Genomic DNA, 13046 nt, shown 5'->3' on the forward strand with positions numbered 1-13046 from the left:
TCTGTGCAGACCGTCTCACCTCCCAGTGCTGGACATGAGTTCCTACTTCTGTATTCTGGACTTCTTTCAACATATATATTTTTATAAACCAAATGCAGGTCAAGCAGATAATCAAAGTGCCTTCATATTTTTAGTCTTCTGCTTTCAAGGAGATTATTTAAAGGTTTTCATATCTGTAAATTACTTACAGGAATAGGGGAGCAGTTTATGTGTAAAATTTGCAGAAAGATATCTGTGAATGAAATAAGTAATTTAAATTTAAACTGATTTTTTTTTATTTGTTGGAAGGTTATGTTTGTAACATAGCAGTATTGCAATATTTGCAAGAGTTCACTTGGTAAAACCAGTGTGGACGTGATCTATGTGTAAAGCTGTTCACATACAAGTGAATGGTCACAAGTGTCAGATGAAAATTGTCCAGTGTCTTTGCTGCCTTCTGAGAAGGACTAATATTCACCTTTGCTCTATGATAGTATTTCAATGAAAAAAATATTAAATGCCATTTTTAAAAAACCTGATAAGGGACTTCCCTTATCTTGTGCCTAAATTCTCTTCTGTCTATTAAGGAGCTGGTATGAATTTCTGAAGATCCAGGAATCCATTCGATTGTTCCTTTTTGAGCAAAGGTATCTGATTATTCTACAATATTTGTAGAAATGTTGCTGCAGTAGGAATCATGTTGATGCTACCGAATATTAGTAGGAGATGTTATCTCCAGATTTTCTAATCGATTGAGTTGAGATGTTTTTCTATCTTATTTTCATGTCATTTTCAAAGGTCCTTTTACCCATTCTGGTCTATGAAACACAATCTTTATTAAATAAAGACCATTGTTTGGTGTCAATTATATTAATGTGCTTTATTATTGTAATGTCTTCCCTCTGAGAGGTGATTTCTTTTTGATTTCTGGCTGTCATAAAAGAGTGTAAATGTATAAAACAAATGCTTTGTGAGCCACAAAAGCCAAATTAAAGGATGTTTTAAAGGAACCGTTTCTCTGTCTTGTTCTCATGTGAAAGGAGGGGCAGGAAGGGGTGTTTTGGATGTTCAGAGAATTGACCCTGTCATTCTCTCAGCACAAAAGACTGAATAATGTCTGGAAACACTGCTCCATCTATCTCTTTCCTCACCCTTTTCCCCTCCTCTGGAAGCTCAAGCTGCCCTCATGAAATGAACCAGATCAGCTCTCAGTCCCTTTAACCACAGAGGCAGCTTGTTTGCAGGCTGTGAGACCTTTTGAAGACCAAGCACAAGATTTATGAGTTTTGCATTAACTGTTCAGACCACAGTATTGTTCGTCAAGTGTAAATACTGCATTACAATGAAATCTTTTTATTAGAACTCTTAAAGCAACATTTCTGCTTTGCCATTTACTTGGCAAGTTCTGAACAGTGGTACAAATTAACTTCCACACTGCACAAAGTAGCCCCCTGTGTCCATTTGATGTCACTTGTCATCCTCTGGCCAGCATGGCTGTTACTAGGTGTGGAGGACTAGTTAGAGCCCTGGGTAACTTTACAGCAGGCTGCCTAACTTGCACAGCAGATATGCATTAAAAGCTTAACCAATTAAAAAAAAAAAAAGATGCCCAAATACTTTCCCTTTGAAAATGACACGCCCCCCACAAAAAAAAAAAACTACATGCACATAGTTCCTGCAACATGAGATGGACTTAGTTTTTTATTTTTATTTTTATGTGCTATAGTTAAGGTGAAAGAAGATGGGTGCCCATCAAATCCAATCTTCTTTCAGTTGTGAGTATCATTTTACATAAGGGGTTCTCAACCCAGTCCTCAGGACACACCCAACCAGTCAGGTTATCCGGAATGAATATACATGGGATAAATTTGCATGCACTCCATTCTATACAAATCTATCTCATGCCAGTGGTGGGAGGCGGGACTGGTGGTTGGGAGGCGGGGATAGTGCTGGGCAGACTTATACGGTCTGTGCCAGAACCGGTGGTGGGAGGAGGGATTGGTGGTTGGGAGGCGGGGATAGTGCTGGGCAGACTTACACGGTCTATGCCCTGAAAAGGACAGGTACAAATCAAGGTAAGGTATACACAAAAAATGGCACATGTGAGTTTATCTTGTTGGGCAGACTGGATGGACCTTGCAGGTCTTTTTCTGTCGTCATCTACTATGTTACATATTTACCTCCGAAGGAGTCATTTTAAAAGCCATTTACACATATAAAATAGAGGTATATGAAATGGCTTATTTAAAACTTATGAAAATCAAACACCCAGCCTTGCACCAGCCGTGTACAATTTATAGTAATCACTCACACTGTTAACCAACTCTCTTGCATACATATCTATTTAATGGAGAAAAAAAAGCCTCAGGAAAGCTGCCCAACCAGCCTGAACATGCAGACTATAAGGTTTGAGCTCAGCATCCCATCATGTGGCTTAAGAAAAAAAAAAAAATGCCTTTACTTAGCGTACCTGCCTTAATGTTTATCCTCCAAAATGATTTAGCATGATATATCTGTCTCAGTGCTTATCCAAACAGCATGTGTGTTTCAAATTACTCAGCTCAATTATTTGGTAGTTCATAGTCTGTTTGTTTTCAGCTCCGGTGTACCCTCCAGATATCAGCTTTAAATCGGATCACTCTAGTGCTCTGTTCATATCGGTATCACCCGCTGGACAACAGGGACCCCCTCGTTTCGCTGTTGCTGCATCAGGGGTTCCAAGTCTCCAATCCACAAATATTTGATCCTGTGTTTACTCTGCGGAACCCAAGAAATCAATCAAGCAGGTAACCAGACTACATGCAGGTGAAAGTATGTACATCCTAAGAACATAACAATAACCATACTGGGGCAGACCGATGGTCCATCTAGCCCAGTATCCTCCTTCCCACATTTGGCTATTGACCATCAGTACAAGCGGTGGGGGGGGGGGGGGGGGAGGGCTCGCTCTTCTCAATATCCCAGCGCTGTAATATTTTTACTAAATTTTAATAGACATGCATTTAATTATGTATGTATTGGAACATTCTCAAACAGAGCCTCAGCTGGTAACTCTTTTCACATTGGGAACTTACCTTTATGACTCACCATAATCGTCACTGGCTCTCTATTACATTCTGCACTAAAATATTTTACTTGCTTAGCTCTTAACATTTTAATTACATACATAGTAACATAGTAGATGACGGCAGAAAAAGACCTGCATGATCCATCCAGTCTGCCCAACAAGATAAACTCATATGTGCTACTTTTTGTGTATACCTTACCTTGATTTGTACCTGTCCTTTTCAGGGCACAGACCGTATAAGTCTGCCCAGCACTATCCTCGCCTCCCAACCACCAGTCCCTCCTCCCACCACCGGCTCTGGCACAGACTGTATAAGTCTGCCCAGCACTATCCCCGCCTCTCACCACTGGCTCTGGCACAGACCATGTAAGTCTGCCCACCACCAGCCCCGCCTCCCACCACCGGTTCTGGCACAAATAATCACTTATTTTAGGGGACCAGTATCCTGCTTCCAGCAGTGGCCAATCCAGGTCACAAGTACCTGGCAGAATCCCAAATAGTAGTAAGATTCCATGCTACTGATCACAGGGATAAGTAGTGACTTTCCTCATGTCTATCTTAATAGCAGTTTATGGACTTTTCCTCCAGGAACATGTCCAAACCTTTTTAAAACCCAGATCCACTACTGTAATCACATCCTCTAGCAACAAGTTATTGAAAGGCAAAAATATTTCCTCCTATTCATTTTAAAAGTATTACCATGTAACTTCATTGAGTGTCCCCTGAGTAAACTTATACACATCTCAAAAAAGATCTAGCGGAATTAGAAAAGGTTCAAAGAAGGGTGGCCAAAATGTTTAAGGGGATGATATGATTGAGGTCTACAAAAACCTGAATGGTGTAGAACAGGTAAAAGTGAATTGATTTTTCACTCTTTCAAAAGAGTTACATGCTTTGTAGTGCTATAGAAATGCTAAATAGTAGTAGTAGTAGCACTCACCTTCTAATTACCCCTCCTCCAACTGAATCCCTTCTCAGGTACTCCCTCCACCACCACCAATGCAGCCCCCCCCCCCCATGCACACTGTAAAGATGGAAGCTAGCGCAGATTTCTCTGATGGTTCCCCCCCTTACAGTTAATGTGGACACTTTGCTGTTACTGCATGTGAAGTGTGGCCCTTAACTCAAGGTAACTGCAACATTTTACTGCAAGTTACGAGACAGGTTCTAAAACACTCCAATATCCTGTATCTAATTAAAAGAACCAATAAGCATGAAAATGAATTTCAAATCTGTTTGTATTTATTGTCCTTCAGAAAAGAAGATGGGTAGAAATAACAATATGCTTGAAACTAGAAGTGACTGGATAATGAAACCCAGGGGCGTAGCCAGACAGCCAATTTTGGGTGGGCCTGAGTCCACGGTGGGTGGGCATGGAATTCATGCCCCCCCCCATCCCTAGCCCCCCTCTGCTCTGCTCTTCATCCCTCTCTCCACCTGCAAGCCCACAATATTAAATACCTGAGCAGGAGGAAATCTTCAGCTGGCGGGGTTTGTAGATCTCCTCCTGCTCAGACAGTCAGCACTCTTCCAAACAAGCCAGCAGCACTTTCCTTGAGCTGATGCCAGGGCCAGCAGGCTATGCATGCATGAAAACTAAGCATGTGAAGAGAGGCTGGTGTTGGTTTCAGCTCGAGGCAAGTGCTGCCAGCTGCCGTATGAAAGAGCACTGGCTGCCTGAGAAGGAGGAAATCTTCAGCTGACTGGGCTTGAGGAGCTCTGCACGCCATAGCAAGAGTGCACAATTTTGGGTGGGCCAGAGTCCAAATAGGGTGGGCCCTGGCCCACCCATGGCTATGCCGAAACCAAGCTTGCATGCACTTTTACAAACACAGAGTCTTAATTAATGATCATACAGTTTTTATTTAATTTCTTGTATACCACCTGGAAGCCCAAATGTTATCAAACGGGTGCACATTCAGATTCTGTAGGCATTTTATGTCCCTGGAGGGCTCACAATTTAAGTTCCTACTTACGACAATGGAGGGTTAAAGCGACTTGCCCAAGATCACATGGAGCTGCAGTGGAATTCAAATTGGGCTCTGCTGGTTCTGAATGCACTGATCTAACCATTAGGTTACTCCTCCATAGCACTGCTTCTTTTATAAAATGAGGATCTTAGACAGGGCAGAGCTGGATTCACTTAGGGGCCCTTTTACTAAACCGTGTTGGCGCCTATGCGTGCCCAATGCGCGTCAGGTTTGAGATACTGCCCAGCCACCGTGTGGCTCTTGCAGTAATTTCATTTTTGATGCGCGTCCGCTAGGTGCGCCGGAAAATATTTTTATTTTCTGGTGCGTGGGTGGTAACTGGGCAGTAATTATCATTCTAGGCGCGCATACTATTACCGCCCAGTTACCGCATGAGACCTTACCACTAGGTCAGTGGCTGGCGGTAAGGTCTCAGACCCAAAATGGACGCGTGGCAATTTTCATTTTGCCACACGACCATTTTCTGCAAACCTTTTTTTAAAAAAAGGCATTTTTTTACGGGCGCGCTGAAAAATGATTCTGTGCACGCCCAAAACATGCATCTATACTTCCGCAGCCCATTTTTCAGCACGCCTTTGTAAAAGGGGCCCTTAGCTTTTCCTACTACTACTACTACTACTACTATTTAGCATTTCTATAGCGCTACAAGGCATACGCAGCGCTGTACAAACATAGAAGAAAGACAGTCCCTGCTCAAAGAGCTTACAATCTAATAGACAAAAAATAAATAAAGTAAGCAAATCAAATCAATTAATGTGAACGGGAAGGAAGAGAGGAGGCATAGGATTTTATAGGATTTTATTTATTTAATTTTGCAGTGCACTGCTTTGCTTGGCCTGGTTTCATAGCCAGCAGGGCAGATTATAACAAGTGATATAAATAGTTAGAATAAATGTCATTAGGCAGTCAGGCCCAAAGATTTCTTTGTTTCTTTTATTAAAGAAAACAATCGTGATGCTTTGCATCTTAATACAGCAAAGAGATTTTTCTATCGCACAAATATTGTACAACAGTCGGCACATGAAAAACATCTGCATTATCTTCATTTTATAGCACATACCGGACGTGCCCAGCGCTGCGGAGACACAGATCCAATGAAAAATTCTAGTCTAGTCTGGTCTCTGAAAGCTTCTTTTTAAAGGTAAATATATCATCCAAAAGTCACTAATTTTAGGCATATTCTTTTGCTTCATATGAAACAGTAGGGAATGAAAAGTACAAAAATAAAAATAAAACGCAAAATGCCGAAGCTTTTTTTAACCCTTCTCTGAGTTATAAAAAGACATGAGGGTTCTACTTCTCAGAAGTCATAGCTCATTTCAAAATACCTGGCACTGCCATCTCACTCTAGGTGTAACATCGCTTTTCAATGCTTGTATCACCTAAGAAGTTACAAATATTGTAAAATCATGTCTGCCCTGAGCATAACACAGTGAAATCCAATGTCATATGGATTTTAAACATCATATATAAATATTGAACTGCATTAACTGATTTGCAGTTTATATCAAATATTGTAATACAAAATGACCATCCTATAAGGATATTAGTATATATTCATATAAGAACTTCAGAATAGCCACGCTGGATCAGACCAATGGTCCATGTAGCACAGTATCCTGTTTCCAACAGTGGCCAAGCCAGGTCACAAGTACCCAACAGAAACCCAAATAGTAGCGACATTCCATGCTACAAATCAACATTCCAATAATTCCTTTAAATGAAATACATTTGGCAATAAAAGTCTTATGGAGAAAGTCCAGAACACAGAAGTAGGAACATGTCCAGCACTGGGAGGTGAGACGGTCTGCACAGAAGCCCCAGCTCCCTCCACCTGCACCTGTCCCTTCCTCACCAGGGTCTCCACAGGCTCTTGCTGCTGTGCTGAACTGCCTGCTTAGGGCTGGGGTGACAGGCTGAAAACTTGGGGTGCTCCTGGCCCTCTGCTGCAGCCGGAGATCTCTGGAGCTCACTCAGTAGCCTCAGCTGAGTCTCTGTCTCTGGACCCAGGGAGAGAAAGTGAAGAGAGTCCTGTAGGCAGCTGCAATAGCCTTCTCTGTAGCTCCCACTGCCAGATGTTACAGCTGTTAGGGAAGAAAAAAAGGGAGATTTAGTGTCCTGCACATGTTAGAGCACAGAGAAGGGTAGATGGGAAAGACTATAATTGGCCCTTAACTGTATTGCTGAAATGTTACTAATATACAGGGATTAGTCCCGGGTTCTAACAAAGTAATGCTGACCCTTAAATGCTGTCCTTTACTATATAACCAGGGGCCAGATGAACTAAACAGCTAAAGGAACAAAGCCCTTTAATATTTCTGGCCCCTGAGTCTACGGGGGAAAGGATTATTAAGGTTTTTTCAGGGTTTAAACTCAGTACTGCTGAACACTCACTCTTTGCTGCCTCCTGCTGGTGCCGTCTCAGGTAGCTCACTGCCAGTTCCAGGATGTCGGCTTTCTCTGGTTTGGAAGGGAGCTGATGTCTCTGGAGCTCCGTCTCCAGCAACAGCCTGAGTTGCTCGATGCTGTTATTGATGCGATCCCGCCTCAGCTTCTCCACTGCCGGCTTCCTCAGCTGCAGGAGACACAAGAGAATCAGTGAAACCCCGAAGCTGAAAACCAGAAACTGCAAGTGACTCCTTCTCTGGCCTGATCAACCACAGACAGGAGCTAAGTGCAAAAGTTACCTTTTTCATTGACTTCTCTGCGCTGCTCTCGGAATTGCGCGCTAAGCTCTTGCGACCAGCCATCTCGCCCAAGATGTGAAGAAGGGTTTATGAACAAAGCGGTGAACGTAAAGCCAGCTGATCAGTGTCTGATGAAGGGACCCCCGTGCCCCGTCCCCTATTTATACTCCTGCAGCCGCATACTAGAGTGTGGGTCTCTTGCTCAAAGCTGTTTCCCACACTCGGCGACCAATCAGAGCTGTTCCCAAAACAAGAGAAGTGTGGCACATTAAGCTGTGACGGGGCAGCAGAGCATCTGGAGGCTGCAGCACAATAGAAGGATACTGTGGGAGAAGAGACGGCAGATTGCGGGGAAATGATGCTCCACTGATCTTGTAAAGGTTTTACCTGCATGAAACGGTCTTACCCAAGCCTGGGCTCACTTTAGCAGCAGGCTCTGGTGTGAAAGTGTGTTAAACACAAGCTTGTGAGATTTCGCATGTGGACGTTGGAGAGAAATAACGCCTCAACCCTTCCTAACTTTTTAAAAAATATATATTTATTGGGATTTATTATCCCCTTTATGAACAAATTCACCCAATACAGCAGGTCCGGTTTAACATAAAACTTACAATTTTGTTAACATAACAATAGTAAAATGAGCAAGTATAAATATAAGTACATAAGTATTGCCATACTGGGAAAGACCAAAGGTCCATTGAGCCCAGCATCCTGTTTCCAACAGTGGCCAATCCAGGTCACAGATACTTGGCAAGATCCCAAAAAAAGTACAAAACATTTTATACTGCTTATCCCAGGAATAGTGGATTTTCCCCAAGCCAATTTAATAATGGTCTATGGACTTTTCCTTTAGGAAGCTGTCCAAACCTTTTTAAAACTCCGCTAAGCTAACCGCCTTTACCACATTCTCTGGCAACAAATTCCAGAGTTTAATTACACGTTGAGTGAAGAAAATGTTTCTCCGATTCATTTTAAATTTACTACATTGTAGCTTCATCGCATGCCCCCTAGTCCTAGTATTTTTGGAAAGCGTAAACAGACGCTTCACATCTACCCATTCAATTCCACTCATTATTTTATTGACCTCTATCATATCTCCCCTCAGCCGCCTTTTCTCCAAGCTGAAGAGCCTTTCCTCATAGGGAATAAATGAGATAAACTTGGAAATATGATGTCAGGACAATAGACAGCATGGAAGAATATTCAAACATCATAGATACAATACCAATGAAACGCCTAATAAGCAACGCAATAGAACATTCAAACAGCATAGATATGGTGCAAATGCTTTTCTATGTAGCCGAGGGGACAAGTGCAGATATATAGATGGGGACAAGATGGGTTGTCATTAGGACAGAGTTTATAGAGTTAGGGCAGACGCCATCCCTCAGATTTACTCTTGAACTGCAGAAGAAGCATGTTAGGGGCTCAATCAGAATGCAGCAGCATGCAATGCAGATAAATTATACAGAGGGTGGATAGTGAGTAGCTGTAAAATGTGGTAGCAAAACTTATTTGTATATTCAGTAGCACTAGACATTTAAATGGTCTTAAGGAATGTACATTTAAACGGTGACTACATCACTATTTCTGTGCCTGCTTTAATGGTGGCCCAGCTTACAGGTAGAAGGTATGGAGAGTGGCTGAATTTCTTTGTACTCTATAGACCTTTTTAAGTGGCCTGCCTCAACCCTGCCCCTCCACCCCCCCCCCCCCCCCCCCCCCCCCCAGCTATTGCATAAATACTGATAGAATTGAAACAGGAACTTGCAGAGCTATCGTTAGTAATATGTAATTTAGCTTTAAAATCAAGCATGGTACCAGAAGATTGGAGAGTGGCCAATGTAACACCAATTTTTTTTAAAGGGTTCCCGAGGTGATCTGGGGGAATTATAGACCAGTGAGCCTGACACTGGTGTCAGGCAAAATGGTAGAGACTATTCTAAAGAACAAAATTACAGAGCATAAAGGTAGGAATAGAAAAATGAGACAAAACCAACATGAGTTTAGTCAAGGAAAATCTTGCCTCACCAATCTACTACATTTCTTTGAAAGGGTGAATAAACATGTGGCTAAAGGTGAGATGGTCAATATTGTTTATCTGGATTTTCAAAAGGCATTTGACAAAGTACCCCATGAAAGACTCCTGAGAAAATCAGAAAGTCATTGGATTTGTTTTTTGTTACATTTGTACCCTGCGCTTTCCCACTCATGGCAGACTCAATGTGGCTTATATGGGGCAATGGAGGGTTAAGTGACTTGCCCAGAGTCACAAGGAGCTGCCTGTGCCTGAAGTGGGAATTGAACTCAGTTCCTCAGGACCAAAGTCCACCACCCTAACCACTAGGCCACTCCTCTACTATTTGAGATTCTACATGGAATGTTGCTATTCCACTAGCAACATGTAGAAGTCAGCCCTTGCAGATCACCAATGTGGCCACAGCAGGCTTCTGCTTCTGTGAGTCTGACGTCACGTACGTGCAGGACATGAGACTCACAGAAACAGAAGCCTGCACAGCCTTCTACAAGGAATGCTGCTAGTAGAATAGCAACATTCCATGTAGAACAGCAACATTCCATGTAGAATCTCCACTAGTATCTATTTTATTTTTGTTACATTTGTACCCTGCGCTTTCCCACTCATGGCAGGCTCAATGCCGCTTACATGGGGCAATGGAGGGTTAAGTGACTTGCCCAAAGTCACAAGGAGCTGCCTGTGCCTGAAGTGGGAATTGAACTCAGTTCCCCAGGACCAAAGTCCACCACCTTAACCACTAGGCCACTCCTAGGAGGTCTTGTGCTATTGTGGATTAAAAACGGGTTAAAATAAAGAAAGCAGAGAGTAGGGTTAAATGGTCAGTGTTCTCAATTGAGAAGGATAGATAGTGGGGTTCCCAGGGATCTGTGCTGGGACCTCTGCTTTTTAACATATTTATAAATGATCTAGAGATGGGAATAACTAGTGAGGTAAATTTACCGATGACACAGTTATTCAAAGTTGTTAAATCACAAGAGGACTGTAAAAAATTGCAAGAGTAACTTACGGGACTGGGCACCTAAATGGGAGATGATGTTTAATGTGAGCAAGTGCAAAATGATGCATGTGGGAAAGAGGAACCCAAATTACAACTAGGTAATGCAAGGTTCCACGTTAGGAGTCACTGACCAGGACTGGGATGTAGGCATCATTGTTGATGATACATTGAAATCCTCTTCTCAGTGTGCAGCGATGGCTAAGAAAGCAAATAGAATGTTAGCAATTATTAGGAAAGGAATGGAAATCAAAACTGAAAATATTATAAAGCCTTTGTATTGCTCCATGGCACAACTGCACCTCAAATACTGTTTGCAGTTCTGGTCACCACATCTCAAAAAAGATAACACAGAATTAGAAAAGATACAGAGAAGGGTGAAGAAAATGATAAAGGGGATGGGATGACTTCCTTATTGAGGAAAGGCTAAAGCAGCTAGGGCTCTTCAGCTTGAAGAAGAGATTTATTTATTTATTACATTTGTATCCCACATTTCCCACCTAATTGTAGGCTCAATGTGGCTTACATAGTACCACAGAGGCATTTGGAGATGGCTGAGGGGAGATATGATAGAGGTAAATAAAATACTGAGTGGAGTGGGATGGGTGGATGTGAATCATTTGTTTACCCTTTCTAAAAATACTAGGACTAGGGGGACACGCAATGGATCTACTAAGTAGTAAATTTAAAATGAATCAGAGAAAATATTTCTTCACTCAATGAGTAATTAAACTCTGGAATTCATTGCCAGAGAATGTGGTAAAAGCAGTTAGCTTAGCAGGGTTTAAAAAAAGGTTTGGATAATTTCCTAAAAGTTCATAAGCCATTCTTAAGATGGACTTGGGAAGATCCACTGCTTATTCTAGGATAAGCAGCATAAAATGTATTGTACTGTTTTGAGATCTTGCCAGGTACTTGTGACCTGGATTGGCCACTGTTGGAAGCAGGATACTGGGCTTGATGGACCTTCAGTCTGTCCCAGTATGGTAATGCTTATGTACTTATGTAATAGTGTGCACATTCATGCACTATTCACATGTGCGTGAAGATTCACAATTATGTGCACTGAGAGAGCAAATACTCTTTAAAGAGTGTGAATTGTTCAGGAAGAATGTGTACTCTTTCCCATTAGTGCATGCACACACAAATAACACCAGGGCCGGTCTTAGGCAGGGGCGACAGGGGCGGTTGCACAGGGCCCCGCACTGCTAGGGGCCCCGCATCTCTATCTTGGAACACCTCCCTGCTCCGTACCTTCCACCATGTTTCAGTAGAGAGCGGCAGACAGCGGCAGTGATTTTCATATCCTGTCAGCTGCTGAGCCCAGAGCCTCCTCGCTGCTGCATCCTACCCTTGCAGAAGCAGGAAGTGACATCAAAAGGGGGTGGGATGCAGCAGCGAGGAGGCTCTGGGCTTGGCAGCTGACAGGATATGAAAATCACTGCCGCTGTCTGCTGCTCTCTACTGAAACGTGGTGGATGCACATCAAGGTACAGGGTGAGGTGGGGTTCCGAGAGTTCGAAACCTCCTTTTAAACTCTGATAAATTATGGCTTATGGTGGGGGGTGGGATGCACAGGCAGGGGGTGGGGGTGCATGGGCGTGGGCATGGGACCAGGGGGCGTGGGCCCCACTGAACTGGTCTGCACAGGTCCCCGCAATTGCTAAGACCAGCCCTGAATAACACACACTTGTGTACACTTTTAGGAAAGCGTATGCACTCTTCCATAATAGTGTGCACTCTTTCCCATTAATGTGTGCATACACAAATAATGTACACATATGTGCACTTTTCCATAACCTTTGAACTATTTCCCAATCATGCAAACGCTTTCAGAAAAGTGCACACTATTTATGACTCATAAAAACAAATGAAATTTCAGGTTGTTCCAGGTAAAATAAATGACAGAAAACATGTGATATGTCATTGATGCTTCCCATGTTATTTCAAATGAACTTCCACAAACTACTGAAGACCCATCTCTTTAACAAGGCATATCACAAAGATCAACAAATGTGAACTCCTATACATATATCCAGTATTGTCTTATAATATTTGCTTGTCAAACTACTACCATGTTACCCAAGATCCTTCTGTTATGTATCTTCACTACTCTTCACTAAATGATTTAGAGATGGGAGTAACTAGCAAGGTAATTAAATTTGCTGATGACACAAAGTTATTCAAAGTCGTTAACTCGCGACAGGATTGTGAAAAATTACAAGAGGACCTTACGAGACTGGGAGACTGGGCGGCTAAATGGCAGATGACGTTTAATGTGAGCAAGTGC

The 13046-nt window shown here is 42.5% G+C and overlaps 1 protein-coding gene across 1 annotated transcript; it reads right to left on the reverse strand.

Moving 5' to 3' along the window:
- Positions 1 to 6888: 6888 nt before the first annotated feature.
- On the reverse strand, positions 6889 to 7918 carry LOC115482414 (transcription factor HES-5-like). The gene is made up of 3 exons (XM_030222161.1): positions 7725 to 7918; positions 7432 to 7612; positions 6889 to 7121 (listed from the first exon to the last, which is right to left on the reverse strand). The coding sequence occupies exons 1-3, from the start codon at positions 7785 to 7787 to the stop codon at positions 6889 to 6891; spliced, it is 477 nt and encodes a 158-aa protein (XP_030078021.1). The 5' UTR covers positions 7788 to 7918.
- Between the last annotated feature and the right edge of the window lie 5128 nt (positions 7919 to 13046).

The sequence above is a fragment of the Microcaecilia unicolor genome, chromosome 13 (assembly GCF_901765095.1).
Source record: "Microcaecilia unicolor chromosome 13, aMicUni1.1, whole genome shotgun sequence".
Lineage (NCBI taxonomy): Eukaryota > Metazoa > Chordata > Amphibia > Gymnophiona > Siphonopidae > Microcaecilia > Microcaecilia unicolor.